This window comes from Chrysochloris asiatica, unplaced genomic scaffold (assembly GCF_000296735.1).
Source record: "Chrysochloris asiatica unplaced genomic scaffold, ChrAsi1.0 scaffold00080, whole genome shotgun sequence".
Classification (NCBI taxonomy): Eukaryota; Metazoa; Chordata; class Mammalia; order Afrosoricida; family Chrysochloridae; genus Chrysochloris; species Chrysochloris asiatica.
In genome coordinates this window covers 8,762,530-8,787,918 of record NW_006408598.1, presented here as the reverse complement: position 1 = coordinate 8,787,918, position 25,389 = coordinate 8,762,530, and the positions used below count along the sequence as shown (strand labels likewise).

General features: G+C 40.8%; 1 protein-coding gene across 1 annotated transcript in view; it reads right to left on the bottom strand.

The window, feature by feature from the left end:
* FRMD4B (FERM domain containing 4B) overlaps window positions 1–25,389 on the bottom strand; it is a 295,958-nt gene that overhangs the window by 120,082 nt on the left and 150,487 nt on the right. The window contains exons 6-7 of the mRNA XM_006865645.1: window positions 3,516–3,572; window positions 2,718–2,740 (exon numbers count right to left, since the gene is read on the bottom strand). Of these exons, the coding sequence (XP_006865707.1) occupies window positions 2,718–2,740; window positions 3,516–3,572 (80 nt within the window). The remainder of the gene's footprint in view (window positions 1–2,717; window positions 2,741–3,515; window positions 3,573–25,389) is intronic.

Here is a 25,389-nt window from a genome sequence, read left to right as displayed (position 1 = left end):
TGCTGTGCATGGGGTCGCTATGAGTCAGTGCCGACTCAATGGCACCTGACAACAATGATCTGAAGTTGACTCTGCCTCACCGCGATCCTATAGGACAGAGTAGAACCACCCTATAGGGTTCTAAGGCTGTTCCCTTCATGGAAGCTGATTGCCAGGTCTATTCTCCTACAGAGCGGAGGGCTTTATCCACTGTGCCACCATGCACCTTTCATTTTCACTTCCTGCCTATAAACCTGGCAGTGGTGGTGTTGCCACAGAATTCTCACTTTCCATGTGGAAGTGAGGTTGAAGATGTCAAGACTTCATTTTGCTCAGATCAACCATCAACACTCATGGAAGCTGCAGTCAAGAAATCAAATGATATATTATTGCATTGGGCAAATCTGCCGCACAAGACCTCTTAAAAGTATTCTAAAGCAAAGATATCAGTTGAGGACTAAGGTGTGCCTAACCCAAGCCATAGTATTTTTAATAACCTCATATGCATGTGAAAGTCAGACAGTGAATAAGGAAGACCATAGAAGAATTGATGCATAGAAGAATTGATGCATTTGACCTATGGTGTTGTAAGAGAATACTGAAACTACCATGGACTGCCAAAAGAACAAATAGATTTGTGTTGGAAGAAGTACAGCCAGAGTGCTCCTTGGAAGCCAGGATGGCCAGACTTCATCTCTCACATTTCGGACATATTTCCAGAAGGGACCAGTCACTGGATAAGGATATCATGTTTGGTAAAGTAGAGGGTCAGAGAAAAAGAGGAAGAGCCCCAGTGAGATGGGCTGGCACAGTGACAGCAGCAATGGACTCAAATGTAGCAATGATTGTGAGGTTGGCCTAGGACTGGGCAGAATTTCATTCTGTTCTGCATAGGGTCACTATGACACCTAACCACAACAATGTAGAAGGTCCTGGTTCGGTTCCCAGCCAATGCACTTCATGTGCAGTCACCAACCATCTGTCAGTGGAAGTTTGCCTGCTGTGATGCTGAATACATTTTAAAAGACCTCCCATCCTGGTGTGGCGCTGTGGGTTAATGCACCAGACTGTAAAGCCCTTTAAACTGCAAGGTTGGCGGTTCAAGATCACCAGCGTCTCCTCGGAAACCCTATACAAGGTCACTATGGGTTGGAACTGACTTGAAGGCAGTTAACAACAACAACAATACTAAGAAAGACTAGGAAGAAAGCCCTGGTGTTCTGCTCCTGAAAATCAACAGTGAAGACCTGATGGATCACCATAGTCCAATCCTGTTGTGAGGGGTTGTCGTGAGTTGGGGACCAACTTCAGAGTAACAAAAGTTATAGAAAATAGGTTTCATTTCACTACTGAGGCTCACAGGGCATCGGTCACATGCTTAACTGATGGTCGACTGGGAGACAGTGGAGGAGGTTAGCAATCCACAAAGTGCAGAGAATGAGCTTTTGACCCTGAAGCCCTCCTTTATAAATCTCCTTCAGCCTCTCCCCATAAATGAAGGCATTCCTCACCTATCTGATCCGCCTAGGGAATATAGCTCTTTCGGGAGACACAACAGCGAGGATACAACAGCTCTGGATACTGTTTGTTAATGATCTAGAAACAAATTTATCTTCCCTCCCCTTCTCTTGACAGAAAAAAACAACAACCCAAAAAACCGTAGTTAATTGATTTTAGTGATTCCTTCAGGACATTTTTTCTAACCTTAAGAAAATATTAATTCTAGGATAAAGCAAAGCTAATAGGAGAAAGACGGCAGGTAGATTATGAAGCGTTATATGGAATCCTTGACCATTCTACCTACCACACGGAATGGGCAGATGAGGAAGGAGAGTGATAGGAGTTCTGAAGCGAAGCATGAAGCAGTGGTTTTCAAGCTTGGAAGGCATTGTTTTGCTATCGGTCCATGAAGGAGCTTACTACTGAAAGGAGCTGGCTGGGAATGAGTACTAGGTGATCTGTAAATAATCTATGGGTAAAGTTTACCAGGAGTCGAACATTAACATGTCAGAGGCGAGGCTTTTGAATGGGCCATTGGCCAGGGAACGGTTTCTAATCAGAAGCCTACCGTACCCCTCCTGCCTTTTACAGTTTCTACTTTTCTAACTACAATTATTGCATTGAAAGGACTGAGGGGAGCAGGGAGAGAGTGAATTCAAATGTAAACCGTCTCTGCTGCTGTAACCAGTCAGACTGTTAGTACCAGCAAGTGTCTGCGGGCAACAATACAACTGTCAGGTCAAGTGTATGAATGCTGAGGCCTCTTGGGGCAGCTGCAAAAAGAAAGCCCACTATGAATCCCTCAACTAAGCAGCTGATGGATTTAATCTTGAGTGTACGTTATAACGCTTCAAACACGGTGTTATTACAAATTTAAAAGTTTTAAAAAAGGAAGCAAAACAACAGCACAAGTTATCGGAGTGCTCCCCCCCCCATCCTCATCCCCCAAAGCTTTTTATAAATTTCTTCATCTTGCAAACATAAGAGAGAAAACAGAACTTGAGAAGACTTCTGATTACTATTCACTGCCACGCTGGCTTCAAAAAATTGTAAGCACACATCATTCCCAGATTCATTCACAAAAAGAATAGGTTCTATTTGAAGAGGGAGGAGATCTCAGTCCCCTGGCCCAGGATTTACTTTCTTTTGATTTTGTCCCCATTGTTATTTAAAATGACAGCATTAAAGAATTTGGCTATGGTGATTTTGCAAAGAAACATCAGAGAAAGAACCATTACCTGGTATAATCCCCTTTGGCTTCCTGAAAAAAAAAAAAAAAAAAGGCAAATAATCAGTATGTATTTATGCTAAGCTCAATGAGTTTTATTCTTAATCATTAAAGTCTTGGAGTTTTGTTTCGAAGAACATTCATGGTTTAACATAATCAAGACTTTCCCTATGCCTAGGGGGAAGAATGTGGCACTGATAAGGAAACAACTAGTGTACAGGAAATATTATTCATTTGTGCAACAGGACAAATGACTTCTTCTATTTTTCAAAGGTCACGTAATAAATGATTCTCTATTCAAGTGGCACTTTTTTTTTTTTTTTTTTAAAGCACTGGACGCAGACTTTTCAAACCACAACACCGATAAATCAACACACACTATTGGTTTTTCTCTTTTCTTTCTAAATAGGAAATCGACTTTGTTTTGCAGACACTGTGGCCTTTAAAAATTAAAGGGCTCTTTTTGCTCAACCTCAAAACGACTTAAAGATGATAAATTTAAATGAGAATGATAACTGTTGTTACTGCTACCTCCAAAATCCAAGTCTTTTTCAGGAAGATGGTCTTAACTCTTTTCCCATGGACAGCGCTACATTTCATTTGTCTTTGAAACAGGCAATATTATATTGTCTCTCATGCAATCTATTCTAAAACACAACACGGCGGCTCACACTTTTCATTGGTAAACAATGAACGGGCTTACAAATCCGCCAGCCACTGAGCCCTGAACAAGCTTCAGAGTTCTAGGCGGTTTAACAAAACCAACAAATGAAAAAGGAGCCAGAAGGGGCAGCGTGTAAATTCTTACCTGTAGAACAAGCGCAGCTAACTTGAAGATGGTTTCGCTGTCTACTTCGATTTGCCCCTGTGGGTGGAAAAAGAAAGCATCGCTGAGCCCAGGGCTGCCCTAGGTTGTAGCAAATGGCTGTGGAGTTGAGGAAGCTGTCACGGCTTGGCACCTCCAGTTTACGATCAAATGCAGATCATACCATTGCAGGCTAAAGAGGGGTGGAGTGACTTAGAGAGTTAAGGGGAAGCCGCTGTGTGTGTGTGTTTTAATTAGCTTTGACAGAATTTTGATTACAGAGCCATATTCTGGAAGAAATATGAATGATTTTGAGGCTGAAAATTCAGACAACTTTTCCTGAACCATTTTTCTCTCTCCAAATTCATTTTTCAGCTCTGCAGATTTTCCTTTATTCGTTTATGAGTGTTTTCTTGTGATAATTTTTTTTCTCTGGGCTATAGAATGGCTATTTTTATAGAAGCACAATACAAATACTATTAAAAATATAAATTCCCTTCTGTGTCAATGACACATTAATGAATTAATATTTGTACCATTAGAACTAAAATGTGAAGCCTAAAATCCCTAACAGCAAATGCTCAGTATACTAAAATACTTTTTCTTAATATTGAAGTTTGGCGAACTCTAATTTATCACTTTTCATATCATCTTTTCTTTTTTTCATCCTTCAGGTTCCCCAAGAAAAGAAGGGAACTGGGTCTTGGTTAACAGAATGCTTTTCTAGGATCCGGGATGCCTAAGTGGGTATGTGTGTGTTTGGGGGCTGGGCGGTGGGGCGTATAGTGTCTATTCATTTGCTTTTGTGTGCCATTGAGTAGGTTCCAATTCATAGAGATGCTGTACAGGGTTTCTGAGAAAGGCTGGGGTTTGCACTGCCAACCTTGCGGTTACTAGTACAGTGCTTACTTACAACACCAGGGCTCTTAATACTTACATGATCCTTGATCTCTATCTTTAAGTGCGGTGTTATATGTAAATACCATTACGGCATCAGTATGTATTTCAATAATGTAATATTAAACATACTATTTAATATTGTAATATTAAAATGATAATTGAATATTAAAAATAATATTTTGTAGTTTTTGCTGAGTGCCGTTGAGTTGGTTCCAACACGTAGCAATCCTGTATAGGGTTTCCAAGGAGTGACTGGTGAGCTCGAACCGCTGACCTTGCAGACCAGTGTGCATTAACCCACAGAGCCACATCAGGACTTCAAAAATACGATAGATTTTAATTTATTATTTTATCCTTTATTTTTTAAAAGTTTTTACAGTGAATTGAGTGATCGTTTACATGGGGGGGGATATCAATTTTACACTAATCGTTTCATTGCAATGGATAGATCTTTATGTTTTAAAAATATTTTTTGGTAATCTGTCAGCTTGTATGCATTAATTTATGCAAACATAATTTCATACAACTGCCTCCTTGCCTAAATCCTGTATAATTAATGAGTGGAAGTGAAGACAGTTGAAGAACAAGGGACTTCTGGGCTTTCTCCCTTCTCCCAGTGGAATCTGAGCTGGAGAGTTTCCTAGTTAATCCAAGTGCTTCGTTGTACAGTAATGATGGTATTTCTGAGTAAATGTACACTAGGTGAGTTTACACAAGTGGTGGCCCTCAGTGAGGATTTCTGAAAGGATTATGGTCTTCACTTAACGTTTGCAAATGATTGTGTTGGTCTTCTCAAAAAACAAACAAATACTATCATTGTTTTAAAAGCCTCACAATATAATAGGCAAAACAACTCAGGGCAGGACACTATCAATAAGGATCATTATCCACCTTTCAATTATATTACAGAATTGAAAACAAAAATCATTTTATCCTCGGACATACAGGGATCCCTTGTGAAATTTGAGACCCAGGATCTGCTTCAAAGTTTTTTGGTTTCAAGGGTTGACAGACCCAGAGCCTTGGAATTCAAAGCTCGCCTATAATCTCTAGAAACAGATTCTAAAATCAAAGAGAAGCCAGGCCGACTGTAGGAATCAATTGCTTTCTGTCTTTCAAGCAAGAGACGGTGGTTTTTCTAACCTGGTGAAAGATGATGTAACCGTTAATCCACCAGGTGAGGTGGGTGTGGATCAAGATGAAATATTTGGAAGGGTAAATTCCTTAAGTTCAAAGAAAAAAGAAATTAATGAAGGGGAGGAGGGAGCTGAGAGGGGCACTCTAAAAGCTCTTTCAGTTTGAAATTGGGCCAGAACTCAAATGCTCAAATTTGTTGTTTTAAAATTGTCAGAGAAAAGAAAAAAGTGTATTATTTAGGATGTCCAAATAATCAAAGATGGAAAAAGATTAGAAATTACTGCCAGCTCCCCCAACACTCCACAAGCCCCTTTTGCTTCATCAGAATGTTAGGTGAGTCATCAGAACACAATTTTAGACACTGACTTTGGCAATTTAGTAAATGGAAGTGCAGGCAGACAGATAAAAAGACCTAAACCAGATATGTGTGTGGAAGCTGCCAAATAATTCTCCACTTTAGAAGGGTCATTAAATATTTAAAAAGTTGGAATGAGGAACTGAAGCATGGATGGTACCAGTCTGAGACAGCTCCAGAAACCCAACATGCTAAGTACATAGTTCACTCATGAGACTTCTCCATGGATCCACGGGTTCCAACAAGGGTGGTGGGAAGACACTGTTGAGGAGGGGTGGAGCCTATCATAAACTTATTCTAGGGAAAGAGAAAAACTCCTTAAACAACGGACTGACCAAAAGTCATACTATTTGTTAACGTTTCAGTAACTTCATGTGACCAAATTTAACTAAGATTTTACAAAGGACTTCAGAATTCCACAGCTGACCTGTAAAAGTCCTTTAGAAATGGCAGTGTACCCTAGGATGGAACATTTCTTTTCCTTACAACCATGGCAACAGAGGTAATCTTAGAGGTACTGGGCAAGCTAACACTTGAGAGAGGGATATCCTCCGAGAGAGAGCAGTAATGGGATCCTTCAGTGGGTTTCTCCGACTGTCAAACATAAACAAAGAGAACCAGAGAAGTGAGTCAGATGAGGTAGCTAAATGCACAAAGGTAATATGAAACAGTATCAAGTCCTTGGACTATGCCCTCATGGTTAATTTAGCTGGACTGGATTGTGAGTTCAATCACTGGGTCACTAGGTTCAGGCTCCACTTGGGCATTTTAATTTTGTCCTTGGCTTGTTGATCAAGTCCCATTATTATCAAGTAGATAGAACTTCCCCACAGAGTGTTCAAGGCTGTCATTTATAGAAGCAGAATGCCACATCTTTCTCCCACAGGAAGGTTGGTGGATTCAAATTGCCGACCTTTTGATAGTTTAACAGCCATGCACTTTAACCTCTGCGCCACTGGACTCCTCTTGTTGATCAAGCCACCATGTTAATTATGAGCTGAATTCTAGGATTTGATTTTCAGGTGGGCGAAAAGAAATAAAGGAAGTTTTAGGACTTGAAAGGTGCCTTAGAGAGCATTTTCACAGGGGATGTTTCTGAAGCTCAGCAGGATAAGGATGTTTGCCTAATCCCATAGCTAGATAATGTTGTTGTTAAATGCCATCGAGTCGGTTTCAACCCATAGCGACCCTGTATAGGGTTTCCAAGGAGCTGCTGGTGAGCTTGAACCGCCAACCTTGTGGTTCAAACCGACTTTGCCGGTCCAGTGCATTAACCCACAGCACCACGCAGAAGTTGTTTCTGGACTCTCTCTCCAATGCTCTTTTCTCCCCCATTCACTGCTGAATTTTCTATGACTACAGTGCAAATTTGCTAAAGGCAGACTTTTGGTAAAAACTAGAATCTAGCAAACTTGTGAAAAAATGACCCCAAATGCTACCGCCGCTGTTGGTGTGACACCAAAACATGCAGTCTGGTAACAGAATGGGAAAATTATTTCTAAAACTTAATTCTGCTCTTTTTGTATTAATGCATTCCTGCTTGAAAGTCTAAATCTGCTACAGCAGTGGATAGTAGGAGCTTTGTATGAAATACTTTGGATTTAGAACTATTTGGCACAGTGTGGGAGAACTGCTTCTTTCAGAGTCTACTGTTAAGTACCAATATGTTTTAAAAATTAATTTGTAAACCACCAACAAATAAGTGTAGAAGGAACAAAACAGAAAGAAAAATGACCATTTTGTAACTATCACAGTACTAATAAAGTCAGGCAATAATCTTCAATATAAGAAAACCTTGGGTGAACAAGGAGCTCTGGTGGGTCAGAGGGTTTTATTGGCAGTTTGGATCCATCAGTTGCTCTGATGGAGAAAGATGTGGCAGCCTGCTTCTGAAAAGACTTGTTGTAGTTAAGTACTGTGGAGCCGGTGCCGACTCATACTGACCCTACACAGGGTTTACAAGGCTGTAAATCTGTACGGGAGCAGACCACCTCATCTTTCTCCCACGGAACCACTGGTAGTTTCGAACCACCGATCTTGAGGTTAACAGCCTGATTCGTAACCAGTATGCTACCAGAGCTCCTTTGAAAAGACTTAAAGCCTCAGAAACTCTGTGGAACAGCTACAGTCAGTCCTTACAGCATCGTTAAGAATAGGAATTGGCTTGAAAGCAGTGGGTGTGCTTCGGTTTTGGCTGCTAAAAAATGCAAATATTTCATAAATGGCTGAGGGTGAGGATGCGGGAAAGGCCTCATTTGTAGCATCTGCTGAGGTTCATCATCTACATACTCCCATCATAGCCCATTTCAGACTCCCAATATGATGTCACAGGACACTGAACTGGGGAGACATGTGCAGAATTGGCTCTCATGAGCTGGTCTAGGTTGGTTCAGACACACCACTGTGTTGTATGCCCACCAAACAGCTATCACTATGATACGAGGACTCCTGGTGTGGTACTAGAGGATCAGCATTGCACTTCGAGCCCTCAGGTTGGCAGTTCAAACCCACAGTTCCCTAGGAGTCTGAACTGATTTGATGGTACTTAACAACAACAATGGTTATGAAGTAATACTTAACAGATGGAAACTGAGGGATGGTCTGTGAAACCTCTGGCCGCTACTCTAAAAACAAGGTCATGAATACTAACGAGAGGCTGAAGAACTATTCAAAAGTAAGGGAGCCGAAACAGTCCTAATGACCAAATAGAAGATGATATGCTAGAGCAGGAAGAAGAATTCTTATAAATATTAACAGAGTTGGTCATTTAAATATGGGCTGTAGATTAGGCACTGCTACAGATTCAACTTTCAATTTTCTGAATGGGATAAGGGTAATCTGGTACATAAGGAGAGAGCTTTGATTTTAGGAAAATTCAATTAAATATCAGTAGCAAGTTGCTGTGGAGTTAATTCTGATTCTTGGTGCATCATGTGTGTCAGAGTACAACTGTGGTCCATAGGGTTTTCAACGGCTGATTTTTTTTTTTTGGTAACTTTTTTTTTATTGTGAATTGGCTGAAGGTTTACAAAGTAGACCATCAGTTTTACGTTCAATGAATCCTATATTTTTTCTTTCATCTCATTGACTGCCATTCCCTCAGTGTACCGTCACATACCCTACACTTCCTCCTTGTATTTCTGGTTTCCATTCCTTCTTCTTTCCTATTCCTTCTGAACACTGTCCTTGGGTAAATGCTGCCTTTTTGATCTCAACGGCTTCTCCTTTCTATGGTGTGCTACAATACCTCACTAGTACTGCAGGCCCCATATATGCCGATCTACTGTTTGACTGGAAATCGAGCCATGGGGGTTAGTTCAGTCCCTGACTTGCAGGGTGACTAAGGCCCATAGTTCCCTGGCTGAATTTTTACAAGCAGATCATTAAGTTTTTCTTCTGAGATGCTTCTTGTTGGACTCAAGGCTCCAACCTTTCAGGTAGCAGCTGAGTGTGTTCATCAGACACCACCCAGGACTCGACACAGTGAAATTGTTAATTTAGATCAATGGGTATGATGATTGCAATTTACTCTCAAAGAGTTCAGAAAAACAAAAACATATGGAAAGAGTGAGAGTTCAAATATAGCAAAATGTTTACTGGTACATTTGTGTTGATAGATAAATGACAGGAACCCTGTGTGGTACAAATGGTTTACACTACCTTAAAGATTGGTGGTCTGAATCCATCTCACCATGCTGTGAAAATAAAGCCTAGATGATGTGCTTCTGGAAAGATTGCTGGTGCTTAGCTGTGTGCCCTGGATTCATTCAGTTCCAACTCATGGTGACCCTGTATAGGATTTCTGAGGCTGTAAATCTTTATGGGAACAGAAAGCCTCATCTGTCTCCTATAACCACACCAGGGCTCATTATATATAGTCTATGGCCTGGCAATATTGCCCCTAGGTAGTATATACCTAAGAGGAAAGTTGACCTATGTGAGGCTTGAGAATGCCTGCGGTAATACTACTTGTAATAACCAAATACTGCAAACCACCCGAATGGCCATCTATGGAGACGTGAACTGTGGACTACAGGTGAACAAGGAGATGAGCTAACCAGCTGAAACTAATAGGAATGAATTTCATAGGCATAACTGGATCAAAGGAAGCTAGATGTTAAACAGCACATATTATGTGACTCCAGTTATATAAAATACAAAACCAGGTAAAACGAATAAATGCCGTGGAAAGTCACAGACGTGGTAACCCTTAGGTGGGGGAGAATTAGAGATTAGAAGAGAACGTAAGAGAGACGTTTCTCAGGTGCTGTCATGGCCTTGATCTTGGTGCTAATTGCACAGATGGGTTCCGTGTGTGAAAGTTCATGGAGTTACACACAGAGGTTTATGTTTTTTCCTATGCAGGATCATTATGAGTCAGAACCGACTCAATGACACTTAGCAACAACAACATACTATATTTCAATATGAAAGTTACAAAAACAAAACAATAGGACTTCTGATCTTCCTGTCTTACCTAGTGACAACCTGACCCTTGGTTGTCCATGCCAATCCCTCTGTGGCTACTGAGCACAAAGCTGAGCAGTGAGCAACCTGTGCAACTGTATATGTAACCCTGGTGGAAACTTCTGCTATTCTATTATATACATTATTAAGTTTCTTCACTGCCTCTCTTCCCTCCTGAGTTTTTTAAAGTTTCTTTTTCCCATCGTACTCTCTCTAGCAACTAGAAGACTGTCTGCTACACAGCAATGAAGCAAAAAGTTGACTGGCGATTTGTATCTTTCCCATTTTTTAGAATGAATGCTTCTTGTGTTTCTTGAATCACTGTATGATTGGCGTCCTTGGATTTTCACCTTAGAGAAAGAACATCCCAGCTTTTTGAACCATGGGGTCATAGTACAGGCCTCATCATCATCCTTGAGAGCTATAGGGTCAGTACCCAGGAGGCAAGGTGTGGGTAAGCAACCTTAAAACACTTACCACAAAGAGATTTTAGATGTCAAAAAGTCAATCACTTTTCAGGATTTACTTAATACATACGTTCAAGGGAAATAATAGTAGTTATCCTCTTACGTCATGGTTCTAGGGCCAAAAAGAAAACCAAGATACACAATTGCACTGAAAAAAATAAAAAATCTAAGAGAGGCACACAAATGCCAGTGTTTTTGTGGGTGTGTATTATAGTTTCAAAGATATAGGAATTATGCCCAAAGTATCTGGGCACACTGCTTCTCTGAAACTTGATCACAACGCAGATAACAACCAAGAGAGAGATGGAGAAAGTTTGTACCATGTGAATTACTGTTTGACAGTGGGAGAATACTGTGAATGAATATATGAATATGGAAATGAGAAAACAAGGCAAACTAGCCAGACCATATACCTTCCTGAGGCTCAGCCCAGCTATGGTTTGTGCAATGCACTTTTATTTTTAGGTGAACAAGGAGCACCTATTTTTGTTCTTGAGATGTTGTTCCCACTAGTTTAAATAGAAACCAGATCTTGGTTTTTAGATACCATTCTCTGCAAGGAAGCAGACTGACGTGGAGGAATAGTTGATTCCAAGGCTGTGGCAGAGGAAGTACAGAAAGTCAGGGCTGCCTTATGTCAGAAAATAAGGACATGCTCAAAACTGACAGTGACAATCCCAAGGGACACAGATCTGATGTGTGAATGAATCCCACAATAGCCAAAGTAGAAGCCAGTTCAAAATGAATAGTATAGGACTGAATTATAATAAATGAAATAAAAGGAAGCTACTAAACAAAAGTTCATATTGACAATGAAAAAAAAAAATAATGTGGGGGAATGGAGATGAAGGAACAGTGAATCTTTATGAATAAATGCTAATTAAATGCAGAAGATGAAAGAATCGGTGATTCACCAGATACAATTACTATAATGCTAAATGATTTAGGCAAGATCATCACTGGAGGTCAAGACCATTGGGTCACTGGGAAACAGGATGGTCAAAGAGCCTCAAAATGGCAACTCCAGACAACTGATTAATTACCAAGGAGAAAAGAAAACTTCACAGTAAAGACACCTGGCCGATATCATCTTAACTGAAGATAAGACAAACTGACTTTACTTATCTCCTGTGAGGGACACTGAGAAAGACACGCATCACATATGTAGTATTTAGGCCAAGAAGAAAGAATGCGGCCAGTGGTTCTGAAACTTTGATGTGCAGTAGAATCATCTGGAGAGAGAGAGACCCAAGCATAAAGACCTAAGTACACTGAGATCTCACAGTGCAAGTCTTTGTATTTCCACCAAGTTCTCAGGTGATTCTAAGAAAGATCCCAATTTGGAACCACTGAATTAGACAAACCCAAATTGAGAGAGAGTTCTAGAAAACAATCTTTAACGTCAGTGTAACGAAAGCCAAAGGAAGACTCAGGGAAACACAACAGCGAAATGTAATGCAGCTGGATCCCAGATCAGAACACAAAGGCAATAAAGCTATGAAGAACATTGTTAAGTAATGCTGGAGAAATGTGAACAAAGACTGCATATCAGATCATTATAGTTGAATAGGAAGAGTTTATCTGATCATAGTATTGTATCAAAGTTAAATTTCCTGAATGCTGTAACTGTCATTCTGGTTCTACAGTTGAACGTCCTTGTTTTTAGAAGACATTTTCTGAAGCATTTAAGAGCAAAGGGTCATGATTTTTGCAACTATTACTATTTCTGATATGGTTCAGAAAAAAGTAAGAAATATTGATGGAAAGATAAAACATAAAGCAAGGCCAGCAAAATGTTAACATTTGTGAATCTGGGTGAATAGTAACTGTGTGTTCACTGTATTATTCTTACAAACATTATACTAGTCTATAGTCAAAAAAATAATTTTTAAAAATAAAATGGTGGAGAGAAAAAGATTAGAGTAACGGTGACTTCTATGGGAACTGGATTTATAAATTATATGTATTATCTCAGTGATTAAAAGCATGGTGAGACAAAGTTAACTTTGAATCTTGCCAATGCTTCTGCTGTGGTACTGTAGGATAAGGTCAATTTGAACCACAAGATTGTCAGTTCAAACTCAACCAGCCGCTCCTCAGAAACCCTACACAGGGTCGCTATGAGTCAGAACCAACTTTATAGCACTTAACAACAACAACAACGATCAAGATAGCAAACCCTTCTGTGCCTCAGTTTCCTTTTTGATAAAATAAAGATAATAGTATCTACTGCAAAGGGCCATTGTGAGGATTAAATCAGAAAATGAATGTCAAACTCATAGCAGAGATGTTCACAAATACTAATAGGCCATGTCCTAACATTTCTAAGATAAGCATATACTACTTTTGTAATCAAGAAAAAAGTCAACATTCAAAAAGTATCATTATGTTTAATGTAGTTTAAGACATAGTTTTTCAGATTTTAACATCTGTGAAACTTGGATCCATCTTACAAAGTTTCGTTGTTGTTAGGGGCCATTGAGTTGGTTTGGATTCATAGTGACCCTGTGCACAACAGAATGAAACACTGGTGATCCTGTGCCCTCCTCACAATTGTTGTTATGGCATTGTGACTCTTCCTTTTTTTTTTTTTTGCTGACCCTCCACTTTACCAATCATAATGTCCTTCTCCAGGGACAAATCCCTTCTGACAACATGTCTAAAGTAGGAGAAATGAAGTCTCACTTTCTGATTATACTTTTTTTTTAAATGTTTTATTGTGAATTATGTGCTAGTTTACATGGGAGAACATTAGTTTTACATTCATTCCATAGTATATCGTCTCATTGCCATGGTTACAATCCCCTCCATGCAATCCTTCCCCCGTGGCCCTCAGGTCTTCAGCACACAGTCGCTCTCCCTCTCTGGATCTAAAGTCTCCAGCTGCTATACATTGCTCTACGTCATCATCTCTGGCTCCATTTCAGGCATCACTGCTTCTCTGGGTAGGGTCCCGCTCTCTGCTCTTCTCCCTTGATGGTCCTAGGGACCTCTGCTCCTAGACTGAAAAGTTAATCACTCCCCTCCTTGCTATAAAACATCTACCTTTACATTTCTGACCCTCACAATCAGTCCTGATAACAATTATTCACTATTGTATCACAAGAGACCTGTCTGCATTTCATTGCATCAGCCCCGCCTAGTCAGATTGAATACTACTCACTGGACATTCTACCTTCCTCCAGGCCCTCTGGATCTAGGTTCCCCCTTGAAAGCTTGTAAGCCAGTCACTTCGTGCCTATGTAGCCCCCCACGCCCATTTTGGGTAGCCAGTGTCCAAGTTGCCCATCCCTGTCTACTCTGTGTGTAGAGGGGGTGGGAATGATTCTTGCTGTAAGGACTTGTTCCCTCTTTTGAGCTACTGCATCCATAGGTGTAGGTCAAGTTCATCAAATTGTATGAGAATACTTTTTTTTTTCCCTCTTCTTTTTACTTCTGGTTGAGCTCTGATCATCTAGTCATTGAAGCCAGGACAAGTGGGTATTATCTGCAAGTGTGGGTGTTCTTATGCATATGCCCTCTCTTCTTATCAGCTGGACACTTCACTCTTCGCTCTAGTCCTCTGTGGCTATGTCACTGACTCTGGGCCCAAGAGTCCCCAGGTCTTGCCACACTGCTGGCCAACCAGGTCTTCACTCGGGTTCACCGAAGTCTATTGAATGTTGTAGGGCTTTGCTCACCACTTCATTGCTGTTTTTCTCTCACTTCCCCTTATCGGGTGTCCAGCGTGGTCACCAGTCACAGCATGTATTCCCATTGAGTCTTAGTCTTGGAAGGGGGTTTGCACTGAGGGGACCCGACTACTTGCCTTGATATTTCCTGGGCAAGCATGTTGCTTGTTCTTAGAGTAACACTGACTATACTTGTTCTTTAAGACAACTTTATTTGTTCTTCTGACAGATCATGGTACTGTCAATATTTTTCACCAACAAACTAAGCTTTATATTTATAAGATTAATGTCATATTTCATACATACAAAGCTTTTGATTTGTGAAATACAGCATAAATATCTCAAAACTCCAAACTCCACATAGGCAGAGATGTGTCTGTTTAACTCAGCACTGTGTGCATGTAGTAGAGTCTCTGGGTGGTGCAAATGATTAATACTCCTGGTTAATAATCAAAAGGTTGGAAGAGCCTTGGAAGAAAGGTACTGCAATCTACTTCAAAAAATCAACCACTGAAAAATCATATGGATATGCAATAAAAATACATTTCTGATACACACCACAACAAGAATGATCCTGGAGTACATTATGGAATGAAATAAGTCCTAAAAGGCAAATGCTCCAAGTATATGACAACACTATGGCGCTGTAGGATAAGCACTGGACTGTAAAGTTGGTTCAAACTGCAACGTAGTTCAAAGCTGCTCCTCAGAAACCCTATTCAGGGTCACTATGAGTCGGAACTAATTTGGTGCATTTAACAACAACAATATGCGTTAAGCAAATATATAGAAACCAAAAGTAATGAGCATTTGCCAGGAATGGGAAAGAGGGCATTTTTGTTTAGGGGGCACTGAAGGCAAGCTAATCGTGGTGGGATAATTTGGAAAGAAATAGCAAAAAGTTGCACAACTCAAAGGAAGTAATCAGTGTCACTAAAGTGTCTATGTAGGAACTGCTGAAGTATTGTCTATGTTGTGTGCATATAATAATAGTATAGTAGACTCTATGGGGTATAGTTCTACGCTGACATAGACAGGATCATCATGAATCAGAATCAATGGAACAGAAACTAGCAGCTGCTATACCTAGCGTCTGTGTTGTGCCCGGCATATAGAATTAATCTATCATTTCCTAAAAACAAACCAAAAAGCATCCAAGCCTTCTGACAACAATGCAGACGACACTGCAAACAATATAATCCGAACTAGGAGCATTCCCACCCCTCCCAATTCTGGTTTTTTCCTTTCCCCCATTCTGAGGTCTTTAGGCTCAACTTTAACATTCTTTGTAAACCCAGGAGCAATGAGACTGTCACATGGCCAAAAATCAGCAAGTCTGGCTCCACCATTCTGCTCATATCTGAAACCTCTTTATAAACTTTTAAGCCAACACATTTTCAAAGCGAGGGAATGAATGTTTATGAGACTGCCCTGAAAACGAGAGGTGTGGTGAGCTGTGGCCAAATTGTTACGTGACGCAAGCAAGGCTGGAGCCTATATAGGTTAGGCTCTGCTAACAAGCACAGACGTTCCAAGGTACCCACATCTGATAAGTCCATGGGCAGACAACTGGCCAACAGGTGAACAGCCATTATTAAATAACACTGAGAATCAGCTCTCCACTTCTGTACTTACCCCTGCACAGTATAAGATTACATACACAGCAGACACTAATTACAACATCCTCATTGCTTTAATGCACCCTGGCACCAATAATTTACAATTACGATATGAATTTGTAGCATCAGAGCATTCTGATGGAAAACCCAGTCATATGTTGTTTTTTTTTTTTAACAAGCAAGATAATCGAGGGTGATTAAAGGAGGAAAAGGATGAATCAGAAGAAAGAAAGTTACGATCATAAAGTTAAAAATCAAGCCTTTGAGTCCAGAAGCCCTTCTAAATTTAATACCCTATATCAGTGTTTTTATAGATAATAATGAAGTCCTAGTGTGATGCTAAGGAGCTCTGGTAGCGTAGTGGTTACGAATCGGGCTGCGAACCTTAAGGTCAGCGGTTCGAAACTACCAGCCGCTCCGCGGGAGAAAGATGAGGCTTTCTACTCCCGTAAGGATTTACACCCTCGGAAACCCTGTACAGGGTCGCTATGGGTCGGAACCGACTCGACGGCACTTAACAACAACAACAATGGATGTTTTGCAAGTGTGACTATGCTTTTATTTTCAATACTGTGGTGTGTTCATCGGTCGGGAGGAAGATGAGGCTGTCTGTTCCCGTAGAGATTTACTTACAGTCTCGGAAACCCTATGAACAGCTCTGCTCTGTCCCACAGGGTCGCTGTGAGTCAGAGCTGAATGGATGTCACTGGGTTTGGCTTTGGTTTTAGTGCCACTGGAAAGAAGTGTTGATGGTAAAATGGTTCAATACTTGGCTGTTAACCAAAAGGCTGACAGTTCAAATGCACCCAGTCTGTCTCTGTGGAAGAAAGAGCCAGTAATCTGCTTCTGTAACACTTACAGCCAAGAAAAACTGATGGGGAAGTTCTACTCTGCCATAAAATTGATTTGATGGCACCCAAGAGCAAGTGTCAAGGAGCTCTGGTAGCGCAGTGGTTACAAATTGGGCTGTGAACCTTAAGGTCAGCAGTTCGAAACTACCAGCTGTTCCACGGGAGAAAGATGAGGCTTTCTGCTCCCATAAAAATTTACAGCCTCAGAAACCCTGTCCAGGGTCGCTATGAGTTGGAATTGACTTGATAGCACTTAACAACAAGAGCAAGTGTAACTGGAAGGCATTTCCTTGTCTACGACTCTTTGGGTGTTTCATTTATGAAAGGGAGGCTCCGATATCTTCCCCCTCACTATCTTAGGGAGGTGATAAAGGCAAATGACATACCACATATGAAAAGTCCCCGAAGGTACTGCATTAAAATTTACATGTGTTAGAGACCATTATCATGAAAACTTTGATTCTCGTAAGTATACAAGGCAACATGTATCTGAATGCTCATTGTTTAAGACAGACGTAATTTCAATGTTAACACAGCATAAGGAAAATCGCATGAAACAGGAAGAGATGAAATCTTTGTTATAAAACTTTCCATAGCCCTTTAAAATATGATATTGTATTTCTTGGTTCCTCATGGACTGGCTAATCTTCAAACCACCTCTGATGTTTAGTTTAGTGACTTGGTAAATAACACTCTTCTGATTGCTGGGTATTACCAAAGGCACACTCACCTCTGTGTACACAGACCTTACAGTTTGCAAATTCCAACTTCAGTTACTGACCCTTTAAATCACGCCAGTGTCTCGAAATGAGTTGAAGATTAAAATACACAGACACACACATGCAAGAACATTCACATATGCAAACACTCAAATCCCAAATGCTAAAACTCAGTCAGGTTAGTGGAAATACTGAATATATTTTAGTTCTTGGCAATTATTGAAATTGTTGGCTGTTGAACTATGTGGATTAATTCCAGGACAAGAACCACAGATTTGATGCTGACAGTAATGGATTGGTTATACAGGAATATGCTTCAGCTTCTGTTAGGTTAAATCAAGCTGAGACTAAATCCTCTTTCCTAAGGTACCATAAATATGCTTAATAACAGATCTTTCAATGAAATGTGTACTTTGCCACGAGAAGACAGCTGGAACAGTATTACGTTGTCAAGATATCTTTCTAGGTTTTTAGGAGAACTTTTTCCTCTTCCAAAACAGTTACATTTTGATTTTTCGGGAGCTCATTATTGACTTTCAGATAATCCATTTCTTCAATTTGTCATCCTCCCCTCTTTGTTGTTGCTTAATTGCCCTGGTGTGGCTCTGTATGTTAAGCAATGGACTGCTAACTGAAAGGTTGGTTGTTCAAACCTACTAGTCACTCCTCAGAAACCCTGTACAGAGTCTCTATGAGTTGGAACCAATTTGTCAGCACTTAACAACAACAACAACAATATAGAACCTTTGGTTGTGTTGTTGTCATTGTTAGATGCTGTGCAGTCAGTTCAGATTCATAACAGCCTTGGATAGGGTTTCCCAGGCTATACATCTTTACGGGAACAGAAAGATTCATCTATCTCCCTTGGAGCGACTGGTGGATTTGAACTGTCGATCTTCTGCTTAGAAGTTTAGTGCTTATTTTACAGCACCACCAGCTCTCCTAATGGGCTGTCCTAAGAAGAAAAATAAAGTCACTTGTATTTAGGAGAGTTTGGCAGAAATGTTTAGGTGGGAGAATACATTGAAATATTTGGCTAAAATAAGTTTCAGGAATAACTGGTCTTCCACTGAAAACATTCCTTGTCCCTTTGTCCTGCAAGTAATCAAACATTGAAAACTTACTTCCTTAGAACTCTAAGAAAAGACATTGGAACCTAAGAGCAGAGAAGTGTTATCAACCAATCCTTGTAGCTGATTTTGCAGTGATTCTCCAAGATATCTTCAAAGGGTGCTTAGCAGTAGCAGTATTGTTGTTAAGTATTGTCAGGTTGGTTCTGACCTGTAGAGAAACCTATATAGGGTTTCCAAGGAGCAGCTGTTGAGCTTGAACTGCTGACCTTGCAGTTCAAACAGCTTTGCAGTCCAGCACATTAGCCCACAGAGTCATACCAGGACTCCGTTTAGCAGTATAAGTAGTAGCAAAGGTTAGTATAGAGGAACTTTAACACTGGATCATGCAATGGGAAAATTCTGTTCCAATAGGTTCAGTATATTAAATTTCAACCTGACAAGTACAATATCAACTCTGGAAAATGAAAAAAAAAAACACAGTAGGCCCATCTTAGGACTGGAAAGTAAAACCATATTGAAAACTGAAAACATCTGCTTTTATAGCAGCCACTCTGAACTGATTTTCAATTTGGCTTGATCTTTTCACAAGCTCATCTCAGAAGATTTGATGAGTTTACTTGCTAGTTCTGGTGTTACTAAGTGTCATTGAGCCAGTTCTGACTCATGGCGACTCTGTGTAGGGTTTCTGAGGAGCAGCTGGTGGGTTAGAACTACCAACCTAACAGCTAGCAGTCTAGAACATATCCTACAGTGCCACACCAGGACTATTTACTAGTGAAAACTGTATTTATTTTGCTCCCTTGACAAGTACTTGTTGAGGATCTACAGTGTATGCTAGGCACTATACTGGTGGTTGGGATATGAAATGAATAAGAGCTGACCCCAGTCCGTCACTAGAACTTGTGTGTTGCTATGATGTTTAACAGGTTCCAAAGAAGCTTCCAGACTAAGACATGGTGGAAGAAATCTCAAATTATCTACTTTAGAAAATCAGCCAATGAAAATCCTATGGATCAGAATAGAACATTGTCTGATCACAACCCCCTACAGAGATGGTGAAATAGCAGGTAGCGCTCTGCTCTGTTGTGCACAGGGTTGCCATGAGTCACAGACTTGACAGCAGCTAAAAATTAGTCTCAAGGAGTGAGGTGACAAATACATAAATACTTCAACACAATGGGAAGGGAGTTAGGAGAAATATATCAAGGATGTCTTAGAGGTTGGAAGAACGTAACTCCCTGGAGAAATTGATGGTAGTGGAGAACAGGGGAACCAAAAGAATTGTTTAAGGAGCAGGGTCCAGGAGTTGAGTTCTGAGAGATGAGTGGCAACGTGCCAGAGGGAGGTGAAGGGAAGGAGAATGGCATTCAGCAGAGGGACAAGTATAGCAAAAAGGGACTGAGGCTGAGAAAGAGTGGTGCAGTCAGAGAACAAGGAGTTATTGTAGTGTGGCCACAGGGTGAGTGTAGGATGAAACTAGACAGATAAGCCAGAGTTTGCATGTCTCATTGCATGTGTGCGGCTCTGGATAGTGCAAATGGTTATGCACTCGAGTGCTAACTGAAAGACTGGAAGTTAGAATGCAACCAGAGGCACCTTGGAAGAAAACCTGTTGATTTACTCCAGAAAACTCAAAGCCACTGAGAAGCCTGCCGAGCACGGTTCTGCGTGGACACATACAGGGTTGACATGAATGGCAATGGGCTTGATGGGAACTGGTTTTGCATGTCTAATTAAGGAGCCTGAAATGATGTGATAATAATAATAATATAATAGCAACACCATGTCTTTGCCAGACGCTATGCTATGCACTTTGGGTATATTAACTCATTTAATTCTACCTATTGAGGTAGCAACTATTATCCTCACTTTATAATCAGTGAAACTAAGGCTTAAAAATGTTTAGGGGCCAGGTCAGAGATAAAGCCATGTTTTGAGCTCAAGCTGCCTGGCTTCCGAGTCTAAATTCGCAAGCCCTCTCTCATATAGTCCCACCACCGGAAAACAAGTCGTTAAGGAGGGGAGGAGTTCCTAAAAGGTTTCAACCCGACCTGCCATTTGTTCATTCTTTAACCTTTCACTAGTTCACTTACTTGTCCCTTCACCAAGCTCTTCCCTCACATCTAGATCCCAGGGTGAAGACACCTACACTCAGTGTGCTAATTTATACTCAAAGAAATGCAAATGTGAATCTTCAGGGAATCTCCCCCTAGTCTGTGCCGCACACTCATTCTTAAATACAAGATACATAGAGAGAATTTAGGGAAGAAAGTGGACAAGATGACATCAAGTAAGAAGTTGAAGTATATAAAAAGGTAGAAGTCTAACAAAATATAAAATGTGTGTGGTAATTGATGCCAATCAAGAAAAAACAATTACATGCACGCACACACACACAAACACACACAAGAAATATGTCAAATAATACCATTTATAGACTAGTACTGAGATTAAAGGAGTCATCGTGTGGCTCCGTGGGTTAATGTGCTGGACAGCAAGGTCAGTTTGAACTGCAAGGTCAGCAGTTCAAGTTCACCAGCCACTCCTCAGAAATTCTACACAGGGTCACTATGAGTTGGAACAGACTCAACAGCACTTAACAACAACAACATATGTATAGATATGTATGTATGTATGTATAGTTATTGTATTTTTTGTAAAAGTTTTCACAGAAAAATAGGTATTCATTTGACAATTTCTATCCACATGGGCTTTTAAGGGAACTTTGGAGCATCCAGGTTCACACGCTCACATGCAAAGCAGCATTATGATTCTGAAGACATTATGCAATGAGCTCTGAGGTTCTAAGTGTGGTAAGAGCATGTCTGGGAGTGACCGGCTGAGCCTCTCCCCTGACCATGTTTGCTAAGAAGAAGGCACACTATTGCTGTTGCCCTGGGACCAGCACTCGATTGTGAACCAAGAGGTCAGCAGTTGAAAGTCACCAGCTGCTCCTTGGAAATCTATACAGGGTCACTATGAGTCAGGAACAACTTGATGGCACTAACGACAAGAAGGTCGTGGAGTCCTGGTGTGGTGCTGTAGGATAAGTATTGGACTGCTGACCACAACAGGGTTGCTATGAGTCAGAACCAACTCAACTGCACTTAATAATGATGACAACATTTATCTAAAAGAGCATCTTCCCAAGTCTGATAAGCTATCAGTATTGCTCACAAGAAGAATTGCATGTGCAGATAAGTTGGGAAAACATTGGGTTAAACAAAATGAAACAGGTTGGTGCCTTGAGGAACTTTTTGAAGCCTTTTTTTTTCCTTTCTGTTGTTTTCTGATGGTCACTAGAAAATGTAAAGCTATTTATTATGAATATGTCAAAGCACATGGTGAGTTTCCAAGAACGCGGCATTAATATTCAGAATTTCTCATGCTTTTGACACATTAAAACTCTTATAAGCATAAGACAGGTTTAGAACCTTGGATGTAAGGTATACCTACAGTGTGTGCATTTGATTTTAAAAGCCTAATCGTATTTGTCCATTACTTGTCTGTCAGTTTGCTGTATTGTGGTGGCTTGCATGTTGCTGCGATGTTGGAGGCTATGCCACTGGTATTTGTTAGACTGCTTATACTGTGGAACCAGAGAAAGGTCCCAAACTACTTTTTAGACAAATTTAGGAAGGAATAACAAGGACATTAAAGAATTCATGGTATGCGCAGCTTCTCCATGGTCTCTGACGTCTTTTAGAAATATTATGTCTTATGCAATATTTAGAGTCCTGGTGTGGTGCTGTAGGATAAGCACTCGGCCACAAGGTCTGCAGTTCAAACCTACCAACTGCTCCTTGGAAACCTTATACAGGGTCACTACGAGTCAGAACTGACTCGATGACACTTAACAGCAACACAGCAATGCAATAGTTACAGAGAATAGAGGTAAATACTGTTAGCTGTTGGTACACGAAGGAGACTGTAATCATCGTAATGAAGCAAAGTGTATGATTCACTGGATATAAAACTGATGATTTGCTCTGTAAGCCTTCACTCACGTCACAATAAAATAGTTTTAAAAAAAAAAATTGTCTTTGACAGTGTCATCAGTCCCATAAAAAAAAAAAAACAAATCCCCAAAACCCCACATACACACATACATGTTGCTGTTGTGTTAATTCTATCTCACAGTGACCCTGCATACAGAAGAACATACATACATGGAAAAACCCTTAAGACTGAGGACAGGACACGAGAAGGTGGTGGTGGTGGTGGCTGTGTGCCATTGAGTGGGCTTTGACTCATATTGACCCTGTATAGGGTTTCTGAGGCTATATATCCTTATGGGTGCAGAAAGCATCATCTTCCTTCTGCAGGGCAGCCGGTAGATTTAAACTGTTGATCTTGTTAACAGCAATTCATAACCTACTACATTACCAGGGGTTCCTTACAGGAAGGTTGTTGTTAAATGTCACTGAGTAGGTTCCAACTCATAGCTACCCTATATATGGTTTCTGAGGAGTGGCTGATGGGTTTAAAGTGCCAATCTTGTGAATAGCAGTCAAGTGCTTATCCTACAGCGCCACACCAGGTACTAAGTAAACGCTAAATATTACACTGAAAATGTGGTACACATCAGAAACCTGGTCCTTAACGTTGTTGTTGTTTTGTGCCGTGGAGTTGGTTCCGACCCATAGCGACCCTGTACAGGGTTTCCGAGGCTGTAAATCTTTACGGGAGCAGAAAGCCTCATCTTTCTCCCATGGAACAGCTGGTAGTTTCGAACTTCTGACTGTGAGATTAGCAGCCCGATTCGTAATCACTACGCTACCAGAGCTCCTTGGTCCTTAATAGGCACACAATAGGTTTAAGTTGCACCAGTATCAATCAAACCTTTGCCATGGTCCCTGTGTGTCAGAGTACAACTATGCTGGTAGGGGTTTCAATGGCTAATTTTTCAGAAACAGATCACTGGATCATTCTTCTGAGGCACTTCTGGGCTCAAACCTCCAACCTCTCAGTTAGCAGCTGAGCAGGTGAATCATATTCACCATGTAAGTGAGTAAAGAAAGACAAGTATGGTTTCTCAAGTCAGAATGCCTGGGTCTGATCACATCACTACTAATGAACCAGTTCATCTTTGTCAAATTATTTAAGTTATTTATGCGATCTCCAGCTCCTCATTTATTAAAGCAGTAATAATAAAAAAAAAAGAGAGAGATAAATGAGTTAATATACAAAAAGCACTGAAAACCCAGTGCCCGCTACTAAATGAACTATCAGGCAAGGCCTCCTCCTCCTCCGAGCCCTCTCTCCCTCCTCCCCATTGCTGCAGAGAAGGAAGCTCAGGATGTGTGTGAACGCTTGAACCCCGCTGACTTCTCCACATATTCTGTCTTTTCATTGTTTCACTATCATATTTGTACATGATTTCACTATCACATATTGTACACCAAAAAGGATGAGGTGGCCAGTACTTGTTTACTCTCCCAAGCATGTCTTTTAATCACTGATACAAAAGGAGGGCCAGGTAAATACTGGCTGATTACTAAAATTATAGAGCTAGTCAGAGGTCTCCAAGGATAACATGGGACGAGACTTCAATCCCATTTCATGCATTTGGGCTTATCCTAGCAGGCAGCAGTTGTCCACGGTTGACCACAGCCCTGAGGTAGAGTGTTTCTAGGGTTCTCTTGTCAGTTTCGGCATTTCCACATCACACCACCTGGCACAGGTGATTGTTTTAAGAAGGTAAGGTGTGCCCCTCTGTATTCTCGCCAAGGAAGTCAAACAGGTTCTCAAGCCCTCACCAGTTCCCAAGTCTCTGGTAGGTTCTATTCTGACATTCATGCTAATGAATGCCTGAAATCGCCTCTCCGAAGTCATATGTCATCCCTGGCCCATCTTGAGGAGACCACTGAACCCCTAAAGGACACAGGTACATTATTAGTCCTCCTTACACCAACAGTATCAAGACCCAAAAGAATGTTCAGAATGAAGGGAGTGTGGAAGCTTCAACTTAGGATGTCAGAGGTATACCTCTTCCGTGTGCCCTGTCATTAATAAAGAGCAGTATGTGGAGTGGTTCAACTCATAGACTCAGCATGATTCTACCTGAGTGAAGCGCCAGCTATGTCTACTTAACAACTATGTGACCTTGTGTAAGTTACATAACCTTTGTATCTCAGCATCTGTAAAACGGTGGATGGGAACACTGTGAACCACAAGGTCTGCAGTTTGAGCCCACCAGCTGCAGCTTGGGAGCAAAATGAGACTTTCTGCTCCCACAAAGATCTGCAGCCTCAGAAACCCTGTACGGGGATGCTATGATTCGGAACCGACTTGATGAAACGTAATAACAACAGCAGGGTTAGACTCTAAACTAAATGGATTCACATACCTAATGAGGGCTTAATAAACAATCTGTATTCAGTACATGTTAGCTGCTGTCACGTGTCTACTCTGTAAGTAACAAGAACAATACCCCGGATCGTAAATTATCAAACACACTTAATATCTGAGGAGCAAAACTAAAAGGGACTTGAGACAGATAAGAGCTTCTTCTAAGGGCCAGGATTTCCTGTTGGTGTCACTGGCTCCAGTCTACTAACTGACTTTAAGCATTGTTGTTGTTGTCAGGTGCCATCGAGTTGGAACCGACTCATAGTG